Source organism: Cnephaeus nilssonii, assembly GCF_951640355.1.
Source record: "Cnephaeus nilssonii genome assembly, chromosome: 22".
Classification (NCBI taxonomy): Eukaryota; Metazoa; Chordata; class Mammalia; order Chiroptera; family Vespertilionidae; genus Cnephaeus; species Cnephaeus nilssonii.
Window position 1 is genome coordinate 9,979,241 of NC_137093.1, and position 26,683 is coordinate 10,005,923.

General features: G+C 41.6%; 2 protein-coding genes across 6 annotated transcripts in view; one reads left to right on the forward strand and one right to left on the reverse strand.

Annotated features, from left to right (window-relative positions):
* Nucleotides 1–2,112, reverse strand: part of ERP29 (endoplasmic reticulum protein 29) — a 6,257-nt gene extending 4,145 nt beyond the window's left edge. Inside the window, exon 1 of the mRNA XM_079763330.1 lies at nt 1,846–2,112. Within this exon, the coding sequence (XP_079619456.1) occupies nt 1,846–1,989 (144 nt within the window). The 5' untranslated portion in view covers nt 1,990–2,112. The remainder of the gene's footprint in view (nt 1–1,845) is intronic.
* Nucleotides 2,113–2,304: 192 nt separating this feature from the next.
* TMEM116 (transmembrane protein 116) overlaps nt 2,305–26,683 on the forward strand; it is a 57,325-nt gene continuing 32,946 nt past the window's right edge. For 2 of the 5 annotated variants that reach the window (XM_079763325.1, XM_079763327.1), the window contains exons 1-4: nt 9,405–9,573; nt 10,146–10,192; nt 10,679–10,742; nt 20,219–20,350. In XM_079763325.1, the coding sequence (XP_079619451.1) occupies nt 9,526–9,573; nt 10,146–10,192; nt 10,679–10,742; nt 20,219–20,350 (291 nt within the window). In that variant the 5' untranslated portion in view covers nt 9,405–9,525. Of the gene's footprint in view, nt 2,459–9,404; nt 9,574–10,145; nt 10,193–10,678; nt 10,743–20,218; nt 20,351–26,683 lie in introns of those variants that run through there. The other 3 variants (XM_079763326.1, XM_079763328.1, XM_079763329.1) reach the window with 3 other exon arrangements.

The following is a 26,683-nucleotide window of genomic DNA, read 5'->3' on the forward strand; positions in this document are numbered from 1 at the left end:
TAGGAAGCCCCCCTTTTGTTCAATAATAATGAAAAGAGTGAGATTTAGAAAGGGACCAGATAAAACATTTATTCATTCAACAGACTATTACTGAACATCTTCTATGTGACATGTAACCTGCTAGGTTGTGCAGATGATCAATGAACAAAATAGGCAAGGTAGTTCTTCCCAAGCATACAATATTCTAGTGTGGGAAATGATAAAATAAACAAGAAAAAAAAAATCGGTGATGAGTGGGCTCTACACAGAAATCAAACCAGGTGATGTGACTGGCACTTTAGGCTAGGGGGTAGGGAAATCAAGGAAGGACTTTAAGAACTTAATATTTGCCCTAGCCGGTTTAGCTCAGCAGATAGAGCGTCGGCTTGCAAACTGAAGGGTCCCCGGTTCAATTCCAGCCAAAGGCACAGGCCCGGGTTGAGGGCTCGATCCCCAGTTGGGGGCGTGCAAGAGGCAACCGATCAATGATTTTCTCACACCTTTGATGTTTCCATCTTTCTCCTTCTCTCTTCCTCTCTGAAATCAATAAAAAAAATAAAGATAATATTTAACCTAAGCCTGAATAGAAGAAACCAGCCTTCAAAGAATGTTCTAGTCACAAGTGCAAAGGCCCAAATGCAGTAATGAGCTAGGAATATTTAAACAGCAAAAAAATGTGTGGCTGGAGCAGAGGGGACAAAAAGAATGGTAGGAGATTAAAGGAGAGAGAAGCAACTTGGACTGAGAGGAGGCTCTTGTAATGATAGCATTGACCAGGGTGGAAGCAGTAAAGATGGTGAGGCATCAAGTGATTAGGAAATACTGTTAACTTTACAGTGCAAAGCCTCCTCTAAATCACACTTGGTCTGTGATGTTATCCCAGTCCCATGTTTGGAGGTGGAGGTGTCACTTTGCCAATAAAGGCCCCAAAAGCATAGGGTGTTGTGGGGTGACAACCAACCAGCCATACCTACACTTTTCAATTCTTGAATAGGCCACACGTGCCAAACCCACAAGAAACCCTTTTGAAAATAGCAAGGGTTCAGGCACTTGAGATAGATTCAGACCTCCACTTGTAGGTTTCACTTCCCCAGCAATGGGTACAAATTAAGAAAATAAAATGACGGACTCTCTTTCTCTCAAACCCTTAGTTTGCCCATCGTGTAAACAAATTTGAAGGTTGCCAGTGGGTGAAGACAGGTGAAAGAGGAGGGGGTTGAGACTGCATTCAGCCTTCAACATTTTCAACGGCCATTTATCCAGGCCAGGACCCCAAATTCTGTAAACTTGGGGTGCGGGGGTAGTGGCAATCCTTCTATGCCTTGATCCTTGTCCTCGGGCCCAATATTTCCTGTAGGGTGGTAGAACCGAAGCTTATTCTTAACGCTTGCACTTTTCAAGGAGACGCAGGCTATCTGGACATTATTTGCATACTGCAAAGCTGTCTGCAATCCACGCCAAGGGAAGAGGGGCGCAGAAATGCCAGCTAACAAGACTGGTTTCTACCTCGCCGCCCAACCACAGCCTGTGCAGTGGCGTCCGCCTGGCACCGCCCTCCGGGTCTCCCACTTGGGACTCCAGGATTGGATCCCTCCTGACACCGCCCCCTCCCCATCGGTGAAGGAAAGCTGCATCTTTCACAAAAGAGGAAGCAAGTAAAAATACTGCAAAGGCGAGGGTGCGCAGGGGCCCTGGAGCTTGTAGACCCCATGGTCATGCTATGGCGTCGGCCCAGAGCCCACCAGCCCGATACGATGGTGGGAAGCCCCGAGAACGTAGTTACAGACCACCTCTAGCCAGCCCGCTGCTCCTTGCGTCACCCACGGTGCGCGCTCCCCTGGGCACGATGTCCCTCGCCCCCGTTACCTTGTAGAAAGTGACTGTATCCAGGGGAAGGGCGCCCTTGGTGTGCAGGCCGCTGCTGCCCTGCGGAGCGGAGAGAAGCTGGAGGAACAAGAAAAAGGGAAACAGTGGGGAGAGGGAAGAGGAGCGGGACAGAGCGGCAGCCATAACGCCGGATACTGGCAGTGGGAGCTAGTAAGGCTGTAGTGGAGAGAGCGCCGAGTCGGGAGCACGTGACCAGGAAGCCCCGCCCCGGAGGCTCACGCCCGCCTAGGACGAGAGGGAGGGGCCACGTGAGGGGCGGGGGAAATAGGGCTGCCGTGTGCGCGCGCACTCAGCGAGGCTCGCGCCTTCCCAGGATGAGAGGGAGGAGCGACGTGTGGGGTGGGGCAAGGAAGAGAGGGAGGGAGAGACTGTCGCGCACGCGCACGCGCACGCGCACGCGCTGAGGCGCACAACCGGCCACGCCTTTTCCCGTCCTTCTCCGCGTGAGGAGAGGCACGAGGCGCGTGCTTTGGCGTCTTTGCAGCTCTTGGTTCGCTGTCTTTCCTTGTCTCTGAAGATGACGACGCCACAGCCCGATTTCTTCCTGCCCTCGGTCCATCAGGCAGGCGGTTGGGATTGACTGCTACCCTCGGTTAGTCTATCAGTCACTCTGACTGGAGTTACTACGCTCCCTCAGTCGGCTCGGTATTCCCCTCAGTCAGTCATCCTCGGCCACCTCCCTTGGCCAGGCCCGACTTGGTCACCAGGCGTGGCTCTTCATCTGTGTGGCTCTTCATCGGGGCCACTCCTGCCCTCTGCCCAGTCTGACAGTCGAGCCTACTCTGAGGCGCCAGGTTTTATTGGAAGCTGAGTACCCCACCCATCTAGGCCCCCCAAAATTCTATACAGCAGATACTTGTTCAGGGTATGGTTGGTTTACACCGGATCCTGGGTTTGCCTGTGGGAATACAGAGATGACTGAGACAGAGCTCTGTGCCGAAGGGAGTCAGTGTGCGGGGAGGAGACCTCGGGATAGCAATATAACACTTAGGATGTCATTGGTAGATAATAAGACTGTAATACAGTCTTGTGAAAATACATACGCAGATTCAGTCAGTCCTGTTCTGGGATGTCAGGGAAAGTTATAGACAGGAGATGACTTTTAAGATGGATCTTGAAAGAAGAGGCATTTACAAGGCAAACACCAAAGGATATTTCTAGCAAGGGGAAAAGCTGGATAAGTCTGTGAAAGGGCATGTTGTAGAGGGTCATATTAAGTTAAAATATTTGGAGTCATCAACGTTTCTTTTGGTGTGTGTGTTTAATATGTATATCCTATATAATAAAAGGCTAATATGCAAATTGTCCCCCTGGGAGTTCCACCAGGAGACTGGGAGTTCAATTGCTTGCTATGATGTGTGCTGACCACCAGGGGGCAGTGTGCAACATGGTAAGCGACCAGCAGTGGCAGCCGGGCACTGGGAGTGAGGGAAGGAGGAGGTGGGGAACCTGATTGTCCTTGATTGCTGGCCAGGCCTAGGGACCCTACTGGTGCACACATTTCATGCACCAGGCCTCTCATTATTTATTGATGTCAGAGAGGAAGGGAGAGCATGTGCATGAGAGAGATGGAAACATCAATGATGAGAGAGAATCATGGATCAGCTGCCTCCTGCACACCCCACACTGGGGATTGAGCCTGAAACCCAGGCATGTGCCTTTGATCAGAATCGAACCCAGGACTCTTCAGTCTGCAGGCCAATGCTCTCTATCCACTGAGCCAAACCGGCTAGCGCTCTGTTATTTTTAATATTGTTTTATTCAATAGAGTAATATTTTGAAACTCAGATTTTAACATCCAGGCATCAAGTAATTTCAGCAGAAATTTTTTTTTCTCCTTTTGTCCCACTTTCAATTCATGTATTTTGTCTTACTTTTATAAGCCACACAAATAAACCAGATATTTTGGAATTTCATAAATGTTCATCTGTGAGGTGATGATATTTGAGCTGATACTTGAAGGATGAGGAGCCAGTCATGTGATTATCTGGAGGAAGAGCATTCCAGAGAGAGGGAACAGCTATTGCAAATGATCTGATTTGGAAAAGTACTTGACATATTAGAGTACACATGGTGGGAAGACATTAAGATGGCCCCTGCCTCTTGATATTCACACTCTTGTAATCCTTTCCTTTTGAGTGTTGAAAAAATCTACAATCAATAGAATACAGAAGAAATGATGGAATGTCACTCCAGTGATTTGGTGCCATAAGATTGTGACTTCCATCTTGCTAGGATGACATCTTGCACAAGTCCACAGGGCAAGCAAGGAATTTAGTGTAGCATTTGGCCAACAGTTAGTTGGGAACTGAGGCCCTCAGACCAATAACCCTCAAGGAACTGAATTAGGCCAACAACTACATGAACTTGGAAGCAGATCCTTCCCCATTTGAGTATTCAGATGAGAATCAGTCAACATCTTGATTATAACCTTACCAGAGGCCCAATGCATGAAATCTGTGCAAGAGTAGGCCTTCCTTCCCCCGGCTGCTAGCACTGGCTTCCCTCTGGCCACTGGCAGGCACCCGGAACCCAGGCTTCCCTCGCAGCCCCGGCTTTGTTCGGAAGCACATTTGGTCTAATTAGCATATTATACTTTTATTATTATACTAGAGGCCCAGCACGCGATTGAAATTACTGGAGGAGGCACCCCGTGGGGGGCCGGGACCCGCGCCTGACCCTTGTAGCGCTGGCCTCTGCATTGTGTCCACTGGGGTGGGGGGCAGGCACTCCTGTGTGTTGTGTCTCCGCTCCAGCTCGCCCCCAGCCCCAGCCTCTCCATGTGTTGTGTCTCCAGTCTGGCCCTCCCCCAGCCCCAGCCTCCCCACAGCTGCTGGAGCTGGGGGTGGCACACAGTCCCCTCCCACCCATCTGCGCGCCAAGCTCCTCCTGTGTGGTCGTGATGCAGCTGCCTCCTGAGCGGTCATGATGCCCAGCTAATTAGCTTATTCCCTGTTTAGATAGATAGATAGATAGATAGATAGATAGATAGATAGATAGGAGAGACACTGAAGCAGAGGACCCAACTAAGCTAACCTGGGACACCTGACCCATAGAATATGTGAGGTTATGTGTTTTAAGCCTCTAAATTTGTGGAAATTTGTTACGTAACAGTAGATAAGTGACACACACAACTTCATAAATATACCTGTACTATATTTTCTTTCAAGTCATTGATGAAAGTGTTTTACAGAACAGTGCCAAGTCAGAATGCTGATTCACTCCACTAGAAGGTATTCCTAAATTGATATTCATCAATGAATTAGCATTCTCTTAGTTTATTTAAGAAATGTCCTTAATTGTGCTTCTACTTGGTCTATATTTATTTTTACATCACCAAATTTCTTACCAAATGTTTTGTCAAAATACCATCTATACTATGTGTAGTAATTCTATCCAAAAAGAGAATGAGGCATGATTATTTATAAGTCCATGCTGACATAATTATTATATTTTTCTGTTTATTTAAAAATATATATTTTGGATAGTTCATTCTACAATCTTGTCTGGGATCAATACTATAATCTTTTCACTTATGGTTTGCAGATTTTACTGTTTTATAAAAATAAAAATTTTTAGTGGTAACCAGTTTTCTATAATTTCTAGCAGTTTTCCCATTTTAAATATATTTTTATTGATTTCAGAAAGGAAGGGAGTGGAAGAGAGAGATAGAAACATCAATGATGAGAGGGAATCATTGATTGGCTGCCTCCTGCATGCCCCCTGCTGGGGATCGAGCCTGCAACCTGGGCATGTGCCCTTGACTGGAATCGAACCCAGAACCCTTTAGTCCGTAGGCTGACGCTCCATCCACTGAGCCAAACCAGCTAGGGCAGCAGTTTTCCCATTTTTACATGAGCCCTCAGATTTCGTTCAATGGTTTATTGGGTTAACCTGCAAGTTTTATCAAAGTGCTAGAGTATAATTTGTTCAGACCAGGAGTGGTGGATTCATTTAGAGCAGTCAGGTGCTTTCTCAAAATCTTTCTCTTCAGTTCCCTATTGCAATGTTTATTTTACACTTTTTAATCTCAATATTACTCTTTTCAGTAGTAAAGACAGAAACATGTTATCCATTAATCATTACACCATGAATTTCAGCAATGGGACATTTGCTTCCTTGTTTTTGTCCCAAACTTCATTTTTGGCAACAGCTTTATTGAGTTACTAGAGGCCCGGTGCACGGATTCGTGCCCTGAAGGGGTCTCTCAGCTTGGCCTGAGGGGATTAGGCCGAAACCGGCTCTCCAACATCCCCTGAAGGGTCCCAGATTGCGAGAGGGCGGTTCTCAGGTGATGCACCCTGGTATCGGGCTCCCTCCTCTCTGGTTCTGGCTGCATCACCTGAGAACCGCAGCTGCCAAGTCACCGTAGCTCCTGCATTGAATGTCTTCCCCCTGGTGGTCAGTACACATCATAGCTACCAGTCGGCCAATCGCTTGGGCTTTTATATATATAGATAATTCACCTATCATATAAGTCACCCTCTTAAAGTGTACATTTCAACAATTTTTAGTATATTCATAGAGTTGTGTAGCCATCACCACTATATGATTTTAGAATATTTTGTCCTAAAAAGAAACCCTGTGCCCATTAGCAGTCACTCCCCAAACTATTTTCCTAGCCCTAATCTATGTGACTGTATAAATTTGTCTATTTTAGACATTTTGTATGAATGCAATCATACAATCTGTGGTCTTTTGTGACCGGTCTGTTGACTTAGCATAATGTTTTTTTGTTGTTTTTTTAAATCCTCACCCAAGAATATTTTCCCATTGATTTTTTTAGAGAGAGTGGAAGGGAGGGGGAGAGATGGAGAAACATCAATGTGAGAGAGATGTTGATTGGTTGCTTCCAACATGCACCCTGACCTGGGGCCAGGTATTGAGCCTGAAACTGAGGTACATGCCCTTGACCAGAATTGAACCCGGGACCCTTCAGTCCATGGGCCGATGCTCTATCCACTGAGCCAAGTCAGCTAGGGCAGCATACTGTTTTCAAGGTTCACCCATGTTGTATCATGTTATCAGTACTTCTTTCCTTTTTTAAAAAAGTATATTTTATTGATTTTTTTAAAGAGAGGAAGGGAGAGGGATAGAGAGTTAGAAACATCAATGAGAAAGAAACATTGATCAGCTGCCTCCTGCACACCCCCTACTTGGGATGTGCCCGCAACCAAGGTACATGCCCTTGACCGGAATCGAACCTGGACCTTTCAGTCCGTAGGCTGACGCTCTATCCATTGAGCCAAACCAGTTAGGGCTACTTCTTTCCTTTTAATTGCTGAATAATATTCCATTGCATGGATAAACCACATTTTATCCCTTCATCAGTTGATGAACATTTATGTTATTTCTACTTTTTGTCTATTATGAGTAACACCGTTATGAACATTTGTATCCAAATATACCTAGGAGTAGAGGCGGGTTTATATCTAGAAGCTGAGTCATGTAGTGTATGTTTAACTATTTGAGAAACTGACAAAGTGGCTGCAAATATGATATTCCCACTAGCAATGTATGAGGTTTCAACCTTTTTCTTCACATTTTCATCAACACTTTATCTATAAAATGGGAATAATACTGCTTCTTACCTCAAAGGTTGTGGTGAGGATTAAAATGCTTAGTATAGAGCCTTACACATAGAAAGCACTCAATAATTGGTAGCTATTATTACTAAAATAATAACACTTTGAGTTGAGTATTTTTGCTTAAATAAAAATATTTTACTAGGTAGGTGATTTCTTGACTTTTTAACCTCTGCATTAACTTGCTCATGGTAGAAGTTTAATGAATATCTGTTAACTTAAATTGATACTTAGTATAGAGTGGCCCATTACGTTGACTACTGGTGTGTGTTTGAGCTCGCTAAAGAAGTAAAAATAGAAGAACCTTGGCCTGTGTGGCTCAGTTGTGTGGACCTTCATCCCGTACCCCTACTTCATCCCATAGTAGGTTCCATTCCTGGTCAGGGCACATGCCCAGGTTGTGGGTTCAATCCCAGTTGGGGCATCTATGGATGTTTCTCTCTCATACTGATGTTCCTCTCTCCCCCCCCCCCCCCCCCGCCCACCACCTTCCCCCTCTCCCTCTCTCTTCCCTCATTACCTCTGTCCTTCTCGCCCTCCTTCCCTCCCTCTCTCCCTTCCCCCTTCCTCTCTCTTTCAAGTAAATTTTGAAAAAAGGAGGAGAAAAGAAAACTGAAAATAAATATTACCCACTTTATCATTTGGGCTTGGTTAATCCTTGTAGAAAGAGAAGATGGGAAGATTATTGATTATTTTTCCAGAGACATATCAAAGGAAGACAGCTGAATATACAGAAGGCAGGAGACTAATTTAGAGAGAAAAATGGAAAAGTAAATCCCCACATGTTGGCTGGTGACATAGACATTTTAGAGGAGATGCCAAAAGTGAAAAGTTCTATCAAGAGCAGCAGACTAATTTCTCATGGCTGTTCTCAGAACAATTTGAGATTTGTTCTCGACTAAGACAGGAGTCCTTTGTTCACAAGCATTCCTTTATCACTTGGTGAGACTGTCATTAGTCCCCTCACTCTTATTACATAGCTATATGATTAGAAGCCGAAAAACACTCCCTAAGACCTCTAGTAGGGATATCTGACCCAGAAATTTACTGGTATTTTCATTTATTTGTTTATCTAATAATTTAAACAAAGTGATTACAGCCTACCTCTGCTTAACAATGTCCTGTCTTCTACTCCACACTATATTCTTAACCTCATATGAGTAAATGTCATATATTGAAATTACTCAAGCCAAGCAAATGATCTAATTTATGTTATCAATAAATATTCATAGAATGTATAAAAGTATCGTTAGATGAAATAAATGTTCTTCCTTCTGTTTCCTTCCTCCTCCAATTTTTGTCCAAATTTTACCAATTCTTACAAATACTGCCAATCAGGATATATGATTTTGTGTGTAGATAATTTAAGGTTTTTGGTATTCAAGCTGTTTTTCCTACTATATTATAAACTTTTGCAAGTATGTGTCTGTATCTTGTCTTTGTATCTTCCATAACACAATGCTTTATACAAAGTTGATATATGAACATAAGTATATTAAATGAATCATATAATTTAATGATATATATTTCTGGTGGGGATTTTTGGTATAGAATTTTGAAGGTGTTAGTATTAAATAAATATGATATATTAATAACCTCTTATCTCCACAGCTTTTTCCTGGTAATACTAAAACTTTATTGATTGAGTGAATATCCAGTCCAGTGTATAGTTCTCATTACAGGCTTCTGTATATAAAAAGGGGCAAGTTTTAAGCAGACCTCCCTTCCCTATTTTTCTCTCCCTTTTTTCTGTTCCATTTCTTGCAGCCCTGTTTACCTTTTCACTATGACTCATTCTTTCTACTTTTATTACTCCTGCCTCGCCCCTTCTTACAATTTTAATGCTTTTTTAGAACTTTGTTTCCTTGTCACCTGCTTTTTCTGTTTTTGTTCTTTCTGCTTGGCTTTCTCCTCCACTTGTTGCCACCTCTCCTTGCCCTCAAGGTACAGGGCAGGATTGGAGAGGGAGGAGCCCAGCTGGGGTAGGGGTGGAGCCACCTGTTCACCACTTGGGTATTCAGAACCTGACGGAGAAGGATCTGGCTGCTTAAGCATAGCTGGGGCTAACGTCCCTATGGCCTTCCTGCTGGAGGCTAGAATTCTGACAGACAATCTGGACTTGGTGAGATTAGAAGCTGTGGGGAAGCTCTCTCCTTTTGTGCTCCCCCTTTCTTCCTCCCCGTTCTGTATTTTTCTCTCAAGTATCTCTCTCCATATTGTTTTCTTTTTTTCTATTTCTCTGTTGCCTAGTATTCTGTTTTCGTCTGTCTAGCTGTCACTCAACTCTATTTAGCATTTGTTTGCCTTTCTTTTTACCCATTCTTCCCATATATCTGTCCTGTCTCACAATTTAACTTTTCCTACCTCTTCTCCATTTTATTCTTCCCTTTATTAATTTTCTCATTTAACTCTGTGTTTGTTTGTTTCCACTCGGTCACTTTCTGTCTACCTCTCTATTAGTTATCTTACTGTTTCCCAGAGGTGTAGCATAAGGGAGGAAGAAAGAAGCCGCCCTGCCTTTCCATGGTTCTATTCAGACTTTCTACTCATTCTCAGATTTATAGTGTGTTTTGATTAGGCACTGAAAAAGAGTTTGTGCTCTGCACAGATAGTTAATAAACAGTGAAACTGGAATAAGGTTGAATATTAAATGTAAAAGGCGTAGTTTTATTCTTATTTTCTCATTTTGTTTAGGTTTATTCTGCAATACAGTGGATACAATTTGTTATGGCTACTCTGAGGTATGTTTACTTAATCTCATGTGATATGACTATTTAAACTAGTATAAGAAAAACTTGAGAATTCTGAACGTGTCTACATTTCCCTCCCTGGGGATTTGCTTTTATTCTTTAGTTAGAGAGAAGTGTTGTTCTTTACCATGCTGATATTTTCTGATTAATAAAATGTACCAATATCAACAACAATAAGACCAAAAATACAGACTGAGGGCTAACTTCTGAAAATCAAAGAACAACTTGGTCAATAGGATTTACTTAAAAAAATCAATAGTTTTGGTAGTACATATACTAAAAACTGGAATGAAGTAGAGAAGATTAGCGTGGGCCTTGCACAAGGCTGACACACAAATTCATGAAGCAGTCTATATATATTTTTAAATATGTGCAGGTAATTTTACATCAATTATATGTCAATAAAGCTGTAAACATCAATAGCAAATATGAAGGGACCCCAATTGTCCTGTTTTATTGATCTTTTATCTATGTTAGTGTTATAGGTTCAAGTTCACTTATTGCTTATGCTGTATTCCAGAATATACAGAAATCTCCAGAGGTGAGCAGTCTCTTTTTATGTTGGATTTGAAATTGTAGTGACTTAGCTTTTGATATAATTAAGAGAGGTGTCACCTATAAATGATGGAATAATTCTATGAATCACTTATAAATTTGTCATGATCCATTGAGATATTTTAGACAGTGTCAATAGGTCTCCCTTTTCTTCTAGGTAATTATTTTAATTATAACTTTGAACACTGAAAGATTGACTACTAAATATGGATTTTTTGTATGTATTAATTATTAAGATTAAGGAAACAGTGTAGTTTGAAGCCTGTGTTCACTCTAAGTTTGGTAGGGTCCTGCTTACAGGTGAGTTTTCTGATGTTAATATGTTGGTTAAGTTGCTAGAGGGGCTAGGAAATAGTTCAAAGACTTTGCTATACAAAATGTAGTTGTTTTGCTGTTCTGGCCTTCTATATAATTACAATTTAATGGTGAAAACAGAGCAAAAATACATCCTATGTAAAACTATTCATACCAAAAAGTTCAAGGCAAGAACCTTCCTTTTATTGAGGTATAGTTGACAAATATTGTATGTATTTAAGGTGTAATAAAACAACAAACAAACAAAAAACCTTTCTGTTTCAGAGAGGACTAAGAAGAGTGATGAATTTGATAGCTCAGAAAAGATTTTATGAGAAATGTAACAACTGTTTCTCTAATGAGGCCAAATGGCACAAAAGTAGGCAAAATGTAGTTTAGAACATATATGGGAGAACATATATGTGGAAAATGTCATTGGGTTTTATTGGGCCCCCTTTAATAACAAAAATAGTTCTATATGTGGAACACTTACTGTGTTCCAACTATGCTGAGTGCCTTATGGTCCTCATTACTCTTCTTTGAGAAGGATGGTGTAGCCCTATTTCACAGATGAGAATATTGAGATTCAAAGTCATAAGATTTACTTGTTCAAGTTATATGGTAAGTAACAGAGCACGAATTTTTCAAAAGTCCAACTCCTAACCACAGTCCTCCTTCAAATTAAACACAGTATTTACTATTTATTACATTCTAGACACATGTGCTCAGTGTTTTAAATACATTTTTCAAATAATCCTTAAAACAACTGTATAAGGTAGATATTATGAATCTGGTTTTATAAATGAGGAAATGGAATACTAATAAGGTTGAGGGGCTTTTCTAGAGTCTTATACCTAGTAAGTGTTAGAGCTAGAATTTGAGTGCATACTTGTCTTATTCAAAGCCTTTCCCCCCCCATAACAATTTTTACTTTTTATTAATTAATTAAGTTATTATTTTAAATATATTTCTTTATTGATTTCAGAGAGGAAGGGAGAAGGAGAGAGTGATAGAAACATTAATGATGAGAGAGAATCATTGATCTGCTGCCTGCTGCACACCCCCCACCAGGGATCGAGCCCGCAACCCAGGCATGTGCCCTTGGCTGGAATCGTACCTGGGACCCTTCAGTCCGCAGGCTGACGCTCTATCCACTGAGCCAAGCCGGTTAGGGCTACTTTTTATTTTTTGTTAATCCTCACCCGAGGATATTTTTCCATTGATTTTTAGGAAGAGTGGCAAATAGAGGGAAAGATAGAGAGACATATCGATTGGTTGCCTCCTGCATCGACCCTGACCACAGCCCGGGCTGGGGAGGAGCCTGCAACCAAGGTACATGCCCTTGATCAGAATCAAACCCAGGACCCTTTCGTCTGCAGGCCAACTCTCTGTCCACTGAGCCAAACCGTCTAAGGTCCCCCATTCACTGAAATATGATGCCTAATGAAAAGAGAATTTTTAATTTTAGACATAGAGTGTGAAAGTAGAAATCTTCATACTGTATTGTCATTGCCTGCCAAAGTAATCTTAGGCTACATATCTTGCTTTGATTAAGATTTTCCTAATGTTTGTTTCCTTTGCTGACATTGGAATTCAGATGTGATTAAGTTAATAAAATATGAGTTACATAGTGGAGAGAGCTTAGTAGAGATTCTCAGTCTCAGCACTGTTGACCTTTTGGGCTAGATGGTAATTTGTTGGTGGGGGGCGGGGGTGGCTGTCCTGTGCATTAGGATGTTTAGCAGACTTTACTCAGATGCTAGTAGCAACACCTCCTACCCCAGCCCTGGCCCAGTTATGACAACCAAAACTACCTTCAAATATTGCCGGATGTCTCCTGGGAGAGGCAGAATTGCTCCTGGGTGAGAACCTTTGTTCTAAGGTGACCTCTGGGATGACAGTGCATTAGAGCTTTATAAAGATGTGGCGTCTAGTTTGACTTAGGATGAGACCTTTAATTTCTCTGGCTTCAATTCTGATACCTTTCACATAACCAGAACCTAAAGGACCTTAGCAATCACTAGTTCAGTGGTTCCCACATATTCTGTTTTCTTGGCCTAGGAAAAATTCTAAATTTTTTCAGATTAAACATGTAAGCCATATTGAGCTGTTTTCCTTTATTACTTCCAGTAAAAACACATGGAAGGCATACTCTGAAAAAGACAAAGTAGTCTATTAAATTAAAAATAATTATAGTGCCCTAGCCGGTTTGGCTCAGTGGATAGAGCATCGGCCTGCGGACCAAAGGGTCCCAGGTTCCATTCTGGTCAAGGCACATACCTGGTTGCAGGCTCCTCCCCGGCCCAGGCCTTGGTCAGGGAGAGTGCAGAAGGCAACCAATCAATGTGTTTCTCTCACATTGATGTTTCGCTCTGTCTTTCCCTCTCTTTTCCACTCTCTCTAAAAGATTAATGGAAAAATATCCTTGGTAAGGATTAACAATAACAGCAAAATAATTATAGTAAATTGAAAAAATCCATGGGAAATCTAGATGGGACTAGCTGATTAGACAGTGACTCAGAGGCAACCTGAAACAAGAAGAAAGTGTCCCAGGCCAGCCAATGTTAAAAAAATACTCAGGGCAGATATAGTTCACTGCATGGCGTGTGACTTCATTTCCTCATAAAGATCACATTTGATACTTTGGATAGTCTTTGTTTTACGTGAATAGAAATATTGGGGAGCAGAGTTTTAGAAGAGTATTCATATGAGTTGTTTTAGGCCTTTCACCTCACCAGGATAGACCCGGACCCAGACCTCCCTAGGGAAAGTCACACAGTACTTTACCCCTACCCCATCCTCATTCTGCTTTTGCAAATGTGTGTGTGTTTGTTTTTAAAAAAAGAGTCTTTGATTTTATATTTAGGACCATGTCTTATGCCTTTTAAAAAATATTTATCTTTATTGTTGAAAGTATTACAGATGTCCCCCTTCCCCCATTGATCCCTACCCCCACCGCTACATGCTTTATGCTTTTTCTTTGTGTTTCCTTATCAAGCACTGTATTGGTTGTATTTCCCTAATACTATATGATTTCTTTGTATTACCTTCAACATAGTATTTTACTAATAGTTAGGAAGGGTGAAATCTTTCTTGACCTCAGTAGTAGGTACTCAGTTAATTTTTGTTTAATTGATTGATTTTATCTCCTATTACTAGAACTAATGGTTTTCCAACCACGAGTGAAAATATATAAACCCCCTCCTTTTCCCTGACAAAAACTTTAAGTATGCTTTAGTGGCTAACAACTCCCTATATAGAAGGTTATTTCTTGAATCAATGACCATAATTATGTTCTTGTTTACAAAAGCCACTTGGCTGCCTCTCTCCTCCAGAGTTTACTTTACCTCGGCATGGTACCAGCCACCATGATGCAGAGTTTACTTTATATTGTTTTAATTTTTTACCCATTAACAGTTATAAACTTGAGGTAGATCATAGGCCAGTTTCATCTATGAATGTGCTATCTGCCTGTAATTTTAGCAGGCTTACCCAGAGCGTATGCTATATGTGGTGAAAATAATACTATCTGATGTTTATTAAATACAGCTTAAAATGTTATTAATTCACTTGTTTTTGTTTAAGGTAACTTGACCATTTACCCCTGTTAGCAAGTACTAGCATCTTAACTTTCTTCTAATTTAGAATATAGGCATGAGAAAAATTTTCTTTTGTACAGGTGAGATTAGTTTGTTGTTGCTTTTTAATCCTCAATCAAGGATATTTTTCCATTGATCTTTTAGAGAAAGTGGAAGAGAGAAGGAAAGACAGAGAGAAACATCAATGTGAGAGAAACACATTGATTGGTTGCCTTCTGCACTCTCCCTGACCAGGGCCCAGGCCAGGGAGGAGCCTGCAACCAAGGTATGTGCCCTTGACCAGAATGGAACTTGGGACCCTTTGGTCCGCAGGCAGATGCTCTATCCACTGAGCAAAACCAGCTAGGACGAGATTAGTTTTTATGTTAGGTAGTATCTGATGATAACTTAAATATGTTTAAATTTACGTTTTCTTGTGAGATATATCAGGCATGGATTAGAATACATAAAACATACGTGTACTGCTTAAAGAATGATTATAAACAAACACTAGGGACAAGAAATAGAAATTGCCTGTACCCCTAAGCATACCTGTTTGTGTTCTTCCCAATCACAACTCTCTCCCTCACTTCTAGAGGTAACCACTACCCAGATTTTTGTGATAATTATTTCTTTATTTTTATGTACAATTTTACCAGTAATGTATGTATTTCTAAACAATTTAGTTTTGATTGTTTTTGCATTTGACATAGGTATTTTTTTGTATGTATTGTTTTGTGATTTACTTTTTCTCCTTAATATTATTTGTGACAGTTAACCATGTTGTTTTATATATCTCTGGTTCATTTCATTTTCATTAATGTTTAGCATTCTATATTATGAATATACAACAACTTATCAATCTGTGCTGCTATTAACAATCTTGTACATGTCTTCAGGTGTATACATGCAAATATTTCCCTAATGTCTTTTTCTAATAACAGAATTGTTATAGGATATGTATATCTCCTAGATAATGCTAAACTTTTCCAAATGGTTGTATGTAATTTTTTTTCTCATTGTGCTTTTAATTTTTATTTCCTTGATTATTGGTCAGGTCAGGTATATTTTCATGTGTTTATGGCCATTTGGATTTCCTCTTTTCTTAATGTACTTGTTCATATCTTTTGTCCATTTTTTTCCATTGGGTTTTCTTATTGCTTTGTAAGTTCTTTGTTTGTTTTTAATATTGTTTGGATATTGGTCCTTTGTCAGTTATACGTGTTGCAAATATCTTCTCCCACTTTGTGGCATGTCTTTACATTTCATAGTGTATTTTAACACATGCATTTATTTTATTTTAATGTTGTAAAATTTTCCAATTACTTCGTTTTGAGCTTTTTGTGTTTTGTTTAGGAAAACTTTCCATAAGCAGAAGTCAAAGACAATTAGGTCTTTTAAACTAGTTGGAACTGACTTTTGAGTGTGAGATAAAAAGTAAGGTTCTAATTTTACTTTTATTAAATAGATATCCTATTATTATCCTATATTGTTATAGTATCAGATTTTGAGAAGACTATCTTTTTTTCCATTGATCTAAAAAGCCACCTCTACCATATATCAAAAGTCTGTGTATATGCTTGGGTTTGTTTGGGGCTCTCTATTCTGTTTCATTGGTCTGTTTGTTCATCCCTGTACTTAGGACCACCGTATCTGTGCTCTAGCTTTATATTAAGTTTTGATATGTGTAGGACAAGTCCCTCTCCTATTTCTCTGAGTGTCTTGCTTGTTTTTCTTCAAGAGGTTACCTTGATATTTTGTATCTGTCAGTTAGATTTAGAGCCAGCTTGTTAAATTTCACAAGAAAATATGTTGAGATGTAATTGAGATTACATTTAACCTATATATCAATTTAGGGAGAACTGTCATTTCTATAACATTAGGTCTTATAATCCATGAGCATGTTATATTTCTTCACTTTGGTATCTTCCTTTGGTATCTCTCAATAAATATTTTATAATTTTCTCTATAGAAGGACCAAAACTATTTTTAGAAAAGTGGGAGTGGGGAGATAAAAAAAGAGGAGGAAAGGGAACCAAGAGGGCGGCATAGGTAAACACCTGTACTTGCTGCCTCCCACAACCATATCAAAATTATAACTAAAATACATAACAACTAATATCCAGAACCACAGGAAACCTGGCTGAGTAGAAGAACTACAACTAGAAAAATAAAGAAGAAAGAGCATTGAGACTGGTAGGAGGTGCAGAGGTGTGGAGGTGCCGAAGGGGCTGGCACCCGGGTGTGCTGCTTTTTAATCCGGAGGGAGGTACAAGCTCCCACATGCTCTGAGCTCCAGTGCCAGGCGAGACTTTGGGGGACCTAGACACATACAGGGAGAAACTGGACTGTCTGGCATCGGGGCAGGAACACGGGGACAGCTTCCTTCCAGATGGAGATGTGTGCAGCAGCAGTGGGACCTCTCTGGTGCAGGACTAACTGGCAACCATTGCTGTTTGCTCTGCCCTGGAGACTCCCTGAGACTCCACCCTACCCAATTTACAACCCTACCGAAGCTGTGTGCAGTGGCTTTTGCATATGAATGGCCTATCCTTTCTCATCCTAAAACCTGTCAAACTGTAGCTGGGTCAGGGAGCCCCAAAGCTATCTAAAGAAAGCAAAGGCCAGCACTGCAGCAGCCTGCGTTGCTTCACAGCTGGGCCTCATCTGGGCACTTCCAAACCCCATACAAAGAGGAGGAATCTGCAGATCTCTCTGTACCTACTGCTGGGTGGCCCCAGGCAGTGGCTGACTTTGCATCTCCTTGGAAATCCAAGAGCCAATGTACCCAGTGATCAGGGTGAGACCATACCAGTTTACAACTCTTCACATCCATAAGAGACACACTCAAGGGGCAGACTCAGTGAGCACCAACGCCCCACTGAAGCAAGTCCTGGCCCATAAGTGTGTCTCCTGCACAGCAGTTCTTCCACTGTAGACACAGCTGGTCCTCACAGCCAATTGGCCTGGAGGTAAACAAATACAGGGAAGCAGCCAAAATCCAGAGACAAAGAAATGTGTCACAAATGAAAGAAATGGAAGAAAGCAAACTACTGGATATAGAGTTCAAAACCACAGTTATAAGGTTAACTCAAGAATCTTCTAGAAAGCTCTGAGAAATTTAGTGAGACCTTTGAGGAACTTAGTGAGACCTTCAAGGATCTTAGAATGCCAAAGATAAAAGATAAAAATTATGAACAATAAAGTGACAACAAATACATATCTATCAACAAGTGAATCTAAAAATAAAATGGATAAAAAAATCTGAGGAACAGAATAAACTGGTGAAGGTAAGAATCAGGGGCATGGAAATGGAGTGGACTGACAATTCTCAGGGGAATGGGATGTGGGGGGTGTGGGAAGAGATGGGACAAAGACCTTATATGCATGTATGCAGTACCTATGAACGCGGACAGTGGGGTGGGGTGGGAACCAGATGGAGGGGAGCTATGGGGGGAAAAAAGAGGGACATCTGTAGTAATCTGAACAATAAAGATGAAAAGAAAATGAGCAGAAACAAAAAGCGGATGATACTAGGAAGTGAGAAAGGCATACTTCACCAATGTGGTTTAGAAACTCATATTCAACATATACAATTTATACTGATATTTTCATTGATATGGAAATTTATAAGATAAACTAGAGGCCCGGTGCATGGGATTTGTGCACCGGTGGGGTCACTCAGCTTAGCCTGCGCCCTCTTGCAGACCAGGACCCCTCGGGGGATGTCGGACTGCTGGTTTTGACCTGATCCAGCAGTCCAACGTCACCCAAGGGATGTAGTAGTGCATGAAGTGGCAGGCGGCTGGAGAGGAGCCTGAGCCTGAGCCCTGGCCAGACGCTGTGCCGCTCCTGCTTATCTCGGCCCCGCTGCACCTGTCACCACTGCCCAGTAGCGCTGCCGCAGAGGCAGGAGAGGCTCGCTCCACCACAGCTGCGCTTGCTAGCACTGAGCTGGCATCTGGCGCCCGTAAGGTGAGCAGCGCTCCACTGTGGGAGCGCACTGACTACCAGGGGGCAGCTCCTGCATTGAGCATCTGCCCCCTTGTGGTCAGTGTGCATCATAGAGACCGGTCATTCAGTCGCTTAGGCTTTTATATTTATAACTAGAGGCCCTTTGCACAAAGAATCGTGCAATAGACCTTCCTTCACCTGGCTACTGGCACCAGTTTTCCTTCCGCCTTCTTTCAGGGTGGGGGCTTGGACCCCAGCGGCGGCGGCGGCAGCATGGGGCGGGAGCTGCCGGACCCCATGCCGCCATCCGCGATTGGGGCGCCGCCACCGCCCAGGTCCCTCAGTGATAGGAGGGACCTGGGTGCCGCCGCCGCTCCCACTGCGCCTCCCACCGGCCCCATCGGTCCCCCCTCGGCGGCAGCCGATCTGGCCGTTGAGAGGCCACCCCGAGTCCTGCCCCCCAGCCTCCCGCAGGTCCAATCGTGGGCGTAGCAGAGTGATGATTATTTGCATATTACCCTTTTATTAGGTAGGATAATAAAAGGGTAATATGCTAATTAGACTGGACATCCTTTCAGACATCCTTCTGGATGAAGCTGGGGCTGGAGTGAAGCCCGGGTTGTGGGTGCCTGCGGGCGGCTGGAGGGAAGCAAGCCCGGGTCCCGGGTGCCAGAGGGAAGCCAGAAGCTGGGGGAAGGAAGGTCTACTCTTGCACAAATTTTGTGCATTGGGCCTCTAGTATATAGATAAGGTCTAAGCATCTAATGTATAACATGGTGACTGACTATAGTTGATAACACCGTATTGTATAGTTGAAATTTGCTAAGAGAACAGAACTTAAATGCTCCCTAGCCCCCAATAAAGGTAAATATGTGAGGTGATGGATGTGTTAAGTAACTCAGGGGAAATCCTTTCACAATGTATATCAAATCATCATGTTGTACACTTTAATTATCTTACAGTTCTATTTGTCAATTATACTTCAATAACGAAAAAAGAGAAAAATACACATTAATGACATTAAGGTTGAAAAGAAAACTTTTCATTTTCTTTGGGTCTTCAACCATATCCCTAAATACTGAACTGATTTCCTATTGTTAGAAGATGCTGGCTGTGCAACTAGAGCACTTTGAATTTTTAATTGGTGGTGCCCATTCTTTTTTTTTAAATTTCAGAGAGGAAGGGAGAGGGAGAGAGAGGTAGAAACATCAATGATGAGCGAGAATCATTGATCAGCTACCTCCTGTATGCCCTGTACTGGGGATTGAGACCATAACCTGGCCATGTGCTCTTGACCTGAATCAAACCTGGGACACTTTAGTCCATAGGTCGGTGCTCTATCCACTGAGCCAAACCATCTAGGGCCCGTTCTTTACTTTGATTTTATGTTTGAGGAAGGAGTGTCTCTATGAGGAACAAGGTCCAATGCTAATCCGTAAGTACTCTGATTCCCGCACAGTTAGGATAGTTGTGATAACAGATTCCCTCCTATCTGGTGTATTCCTTTATATTCCTCACAGTTAACCAGTGGGAGAGGCTCCAGAAAAATGATGCCCAGTTTCTACTAAAAAGGTAAAACATAGAAATAATTCCTGTTAACATCATTTATGGAATGAGGCTTTTGTTGTTTTGACAGATGAGGCCACTCTTTTATCTGAGTTTCTTTGACCTCCTCCTGGGGATATGCTGGCTCATTGAAGCACTTCTCTATGGAACTTCAGCAGCCAATAAGGACATTGTCTGCTATAACTTGCAAGCAGTTGGACAGGTGAGTACTGCTAGATTGTGACTGTACATTACAAGAAAGGCACACTCAGATCAATAGGAAGCAGAAAATAATACAACCTGGGAAGTGGGACCCTTTTGTTTATCGTCACACTTTGACACAATAGCTTTTATTGTTTTTCCATAGTAAAAATATTACTTGTTTATTATAGAAAATTTGAAAAATCCAGAGAAGCAAAAAGATAATTAAAATCACCCAGATAGTCTGGCTGGAGTGGCTCAGTTGGTTGAGCGTCATCCTGTGCACTGAGAGGTTGCCGGTTCCATTCCCACTCAGGGCACATACCTGGGTTGCGGCTTTGATCCCCAGTTGGGGAGCCTATAGAAGACAATTGATCGATGTTTCTCTCTCTCTCTCTCTCTCTCTCTCTCTTTCTTCCTCACTCTCTCACTCTCTTTCTCCTTCCCCTTATCTTCCCCCTCTCCCTCCCCCTCTTCCTGTCTCTAAGCATGTCCTCCAGTTAGGATTAAAAAATAATATTTCAAAAAGAAATTGCACAACTTTAAGAAATGTATTTTTATTGATTTCAGAGAGGAAGGGAAAGGTAGAGAGAGATAGAAACATCAATGATGATAGAGAATCATTGATTGGCTGCCTCCTGCATGCCCCCTACTGGGGATCAAGCCCGTAACCCGGGCAAGTGCCCTTGACCAGAATTGTAGACTGACGCTCTATCCGCTGAGCCAAAATGGCTAAGGCATGAGAGAGAATTATTGATTGGCTGCCTCCTGCATGCCCCAAACTGGGGAAGGAGCCCGAACCTGGACATGTGCCCTGATCAGGAATTGAACTGTGACCTCCTGATTCATGGGTAGAAGCTCAGCCACTAAGCTATAACAGTCGGGCTTGGGCTCCATGCTGTAAACATCTGTGTGTAAGTTTTGTGTGCATATACATTTGTAAGTCGTTTGGGGGGCGGGGGGGAAGCATGATTTCTGAATTCTATGGTAAGCTTTTGTTTAGGTTTGTAAAAAACTGCCGAACTATCTTCCCAAGTGTCTGTAGTCGTGCTTCCTATAATGGTGCTTTGGGCAACAAAGGACTGCATATTCGACGTTGTTCCCTACTATTATAATGGAGCTGAGATATTCCTATTGCTTAGTGACACCGTAATTCATGATTTCAAAGGATTTTTCAAGGAATAGGAGGTTGTAGAAATAAGCAAGGCTACGGCCGAGATGGCTAACAACTTTAACCTGGGTGTGGATGAGGATGACATTGAGGAGCTCCTGGAGGTGGTGCCTAAGGAATTGACTAATGAGTTGTTGGAACTGGAACAGGAACACATAGCTGAAGGAGAGTCAAGAGAAAAGGAAACTGCGAGAAAGAAAAGACTCCTCCCAAGAAAATTCACACGAAGGGGTTAGCAGAAGCTTTTGCAGACCTCAACAAGCTCCTTAAAAAGTTTGAAAACATAGACCTCAACACTGAAAGGTTTTATTAATAGAGAGGAATATTCATGGTACATTATCTGTTTATAAGCAAATCTATAATGAAAAAAGAAACAAACCTAGCAAACCACCATGGGTGTATATCTGAAAAGAGGGACACCTCCTCAAGAAGAGCCTCAGGCAGCTCCTTCAGGTGTTCCAGAAGAAGACATTGTTGTCCTAGGAGAGGACAGCTTCATGAATGCCCCTGCAGACCTTCAGTGGGACAAGATGTGGAGGGGGAGGACAGTGATATTGGTGATCCCGACCCTGTGTAGGCCTAGGCTAATGTGTGTATTTAATGTTTAAAACATTAAAAAATAAAACCATTAACAATAGAAAACACTTCATATAATGAGAATATAAAGAAAGAAAAGGGTTTGTACAGCTTTACAATGTGTTTGTGTTTTAAGCTGTGTTATTACAAAGAGTCAAAAAGTTAAGAAAAGTTTTAAAGTTTATAAAGTAAAATGTACAGTAAGCTTAGTTTATTGAAGAAAATATTTTTTATAAATTTAGTGTAACGTAAGTGGTAAAGTATTTATAAAGTAGTGTACAGTAATGTCATAGCCCTCCACATTTATTCACCACTCACCACTCAACTCACTGACTCATCCAGAGCAACTTCTAGTCCTGCAAGCTCCATTCATGATAAATGGCCTATGCAGGTACACCATTTTAAAAATCTTCTATACTATATTTTTAACTGTACCTTTTTAATGTTTAGATCACAAATACTTATCATTGTGTTATAGTTGCCTGCATGATTCAATACAGTCACATGCTGTACACGTTTGCAGCCTAGGGCAATAGCTATCCTATCTAATAAAAGAGTAATATGCAGATTGACCATCACTCCAACACACAAGATGGCTGCCCCCATGTGGTCAAAGATCCTGCCCCCATGTGGACACAAGATGGCCACCACAAGATGGCCAGCAGGGGAGGACAGTAGTAGGAAAGAATTTAATTTGGTGAGAAACCTTGAGGATTGCTAGGAATAAGTCATCATTCTCTTTGGTGTTTCCCTATCAAATATGTCAATAATTTTTATCTGTGTGAAATGGATCTTCTATTTTTACATGAAAGCCAAGTGATCACTAGGTAAGTTGTTCAGTGCTTCCTAGACTTGAGGGTTTTACAAATGAGTAAAACTTAAAAAGAAAGTGGGAGTTGTCATAGTGTTGCTAATTTCATATTCTGCTAAATTAAGAACACTTAAAATCAGCTACCCCTGAATTCCTAAAAGGAGTAACAATTGATACTAAAAAAACTAGGCAAAGTACTAGTATAATCTCAGAATAAAGGGTGGTTTCTTTAAAGTAGTAAATAAATATAGCTTTATGAAAAACTTATTACATTGACTGTATTTTTCTCAATATTTCTTATACCAATGACTATTTTGTCATGGATTAGCACTAAATTCTTAACCAGCATTTGGAAATTATTCCACTAAATGGCCTTTCAAAGTCCTTTTCAGATTTAGGATGCTAAAGCTCCAGGATATGTGAATTTTTTTTCTTTTGAGCTTTTCCTCCTCTATTGGGGTGGATGTGAGATACAAATTAGAACCAGGCTTTTTCGCCTATCCTATATAATAAAAGACTAATATGCAAATTGACTGAATGGGGGAATGACTGGTTGCTATGATGCACACTGACCACCAGGGAGCAGACGCTCAATGCAGGAGCTGCCCCCTAGTGGTCAGTGTGCTCCCACAGGGGAGCACTGCTCAGCCAGAACCTGGGCTCATGGCTGGCGAGCACAGCAGCGGTGGCGGGAGCCTTTCTCGCCTCCACAGCAGTGCTAAGGATGTCTAAGGATGTCTAAGGATGTCTGACGGCTTAGGTGGGAGCAGGCCTAAGCTGTCAGTCAGACATCCCTCGAGGGCTCCTGGACTGCGAGAGGGCACAGGATGCGCTGAGGGACACCCCCCCGCAAGTGCACTAATTTCATGCACCGGGCCTCTAATTATATTATAACTTCATTATGTGCCTGTTGAGTTTCTGTCTGATTTAGATGAAAAGAATTTTGTAGAAAACCCAGAGATGGTTGGGGGTGGGGAAGAACTGGCTCTGTACCCTTGTGCCACTTCACTGAACTGAAGCAGAAGAAATCAATCATTTACCAAGAGCTAGTCTTTTGTTCTGGAACGTAGCTGAGAAGCAAAGTGAGTTTGAGAACCAAGCCATCAGAAATAATTTCAGTATTTAATTAACAAGTTGAGATGTGAGGTTTTTCAGGTGCTACTTTTTTGTGAACTTAGCCAATCAGTAAACAGATGTTAAAGTGACATATATTTGGCTCAAAAGGCTTTGTCTAGAGTAGGGGTAGGGAATGTCCAGCCCTGGGACCTTATAAGACCTGATAAATCATTTGGTCTGGCCCTGCCAAGGCATTAGGGGTGAGTTAATTAAATGTTTGACCAAATATAGCAGGCTAATTTTTAACTTGATAATTTTGTATGGCCCTCGAATGATGTTATAAATATCCAAATGGCCATTGGCAGAAAAAAGTTCCCCACCCTGGTCTAGACTAGCAACTAGCTCTGAAAAATGAAATCTGATCCATAGTCTAAGATGCTGAGATTTTTTAAAATATATTTTATTAATTTTTTTTACAGAGAGGAAGGGACAGGGATAGAGAGTTAGAAACATTGATGAGAGGGAAACATCGATCAGCTGGCTCCTACACACCCCCTACTGGGGATGTGCCCGCAACCAAGGTACATGCCCTTGACCGGAATCGAACCTGGGACCCTTTAATCCGAAGGCCGACGCTCTATGCACTGAGCCAAACCGGTTAGGGCAGATGCTGAGATTTTTAATTTATTAGTTGGCAAGTTCTGCACTGAGAGAATTGATTTGGTTATATATAATTGTCCCCCATATCAATCTTGGGATAAAAAACAAATTCAGTGCTTTTTCCAAAAGGGTCTAGGAGTATCGTTGTACTAATATTTCTGTTTATCAGAGATAATTGCTATGGAGAAACAAGATCATGACAGTACCAAACACTGTCCCAGTCAGTTTCTCTGTTTACTCTTGGGTATTCTAGTGTATCTTTTCTTAGTGAATGAGCCCAGCTTCATTTTATGTAAGATGTGTTAGTCAGGTACTTTAGAGATATCAATTTGGATTGCAAATGACATGACGTGTATGGCTTGGAGTTAAAGTGTAAGCATAGAGTTTGGAGTCAAACATACGTGAGTTGAAATCCCAGCTCTAGCACTTGTTTGCTGTGTGATTTTTTTTTTTAACAAGTAACTTCTCTGTCTTAGTTTCCCTATGTAAAATAGGGACAATGATAGGGTTTTTAGGGTTGCTGTGAAGATTAAGTTAGATAACAAATGCAAAATGCTTGCCCTTAGTGTAAACTATTGTTGTTATTTTTATTATCATTATTTTTGAAGGTAAAATAGTATCTCTATGTATTTTCTTAAGAACAGAATTCACCTGCAGGCCTTTTATTTTCTTCACATTCTTACTGATCCATTACTTTCTGAATGCCTGGCAATAGAAAGCAGGGCCTATTAAAAATATTCCCTCACCTAGAATTGGATTTCACTATCTTTACTTGTTAATGTGTTCTCAATGCCTCTCTGACCTCTTAGACTTAGTCTAAGTCAAAGGCAAAAATTTTACAGTGTCTTTTGGTCTATATAAAATTATCATTGTGCCCTGGCCGGTTTGGCTCGGTGGATGGAGTGTCAGCCTGCGGACTGAGGGGTCCCGGGTTCGATTCCGGTCAAGGGCACATGCCTGGGTTGTGAGCTCCATCCCCAGTGTGGGGCATGCAGGAGACAGCCGATCAATGATTCTCTCTCATCATTGATGTTTCTATCTCTCTCTCCCTTCCTCTCTGAAATCAATAAAAATATATATTTAAAAAAAAATAAAATTATCATTGTGTTTTTTAGAGTCTTCTAATGGTTTTAATATCATAGGAATTCAAAGAAACTTTTGCTAATTGATAGTTAACTTCCCTGGGTTTAATCCCATATTTAGAGGCACTAGGCCCTTCTGTCTGAGTAGATTTCTGATATTAGCCCCCTATGGCTAGCTTTTACAACTCTTTTAGCCACAAACTAACAAACGTCTGATTATTGCAGTGGCACTGTGTCTGATCTGTGACAGAACAGATTTGTATCATGACCAATCCTCTTTGTTAGGGGTAAGTACTCTTTTTTAAAATATATATTTTTATTGATTTCAGAGAGGAAGGGAGAGGGAGAGAGCTATAGAAACAAGTGATGAGAGAGAATCATTGATTGGCTGCCTCCTGCATGTCCCCCACTGGATTGAGCTGGCAACCCAGACAGGCATGTGCTCCAGCCGGAAATTGAATCATGACTTCCTGATTCATAGGTAGGTGCTCAACCACTGAGCCATGCTGGCTGGGCTCAGGAGTAATTACTCTTTTTTTTTTTAAAGAAATCTTTATTGTTCAGATTATTACAGGTGTTCCTCTTTTTTTTTCTTCTCCATAGCTCCCCTCCACCTGATTCCCCACCCCACCCCATGCCCTTACCCCCCGCCACTGTCTTCATCCATAGGTGTAAGACTTTTGTCCAATCTCTTCCCACACCCCTCAGACCCTCTTCCCCCTGAGAATTGTCAGTCCACTCCCTTTCTATGTCCCTGATTCCATTATATTCACCAATCCATTCTGTTCTTCAGACGTTTTATTCACTTGATTTTTAGATTCACTTGTTGGTAGGTATGTATTTGTCTTTTTGTTGTTCATAATTTTTATCTTTACCGTTTTCTTCTTCTTAAAGAATACCCTTCAGCATTTCATGTAATCCTGGTTTGGTGTTGATAAACTCCTTTAGCTTTTTCTTGTCTGTGAAGCTCTTTATCTGACCTTCAATTCTGAATGATAG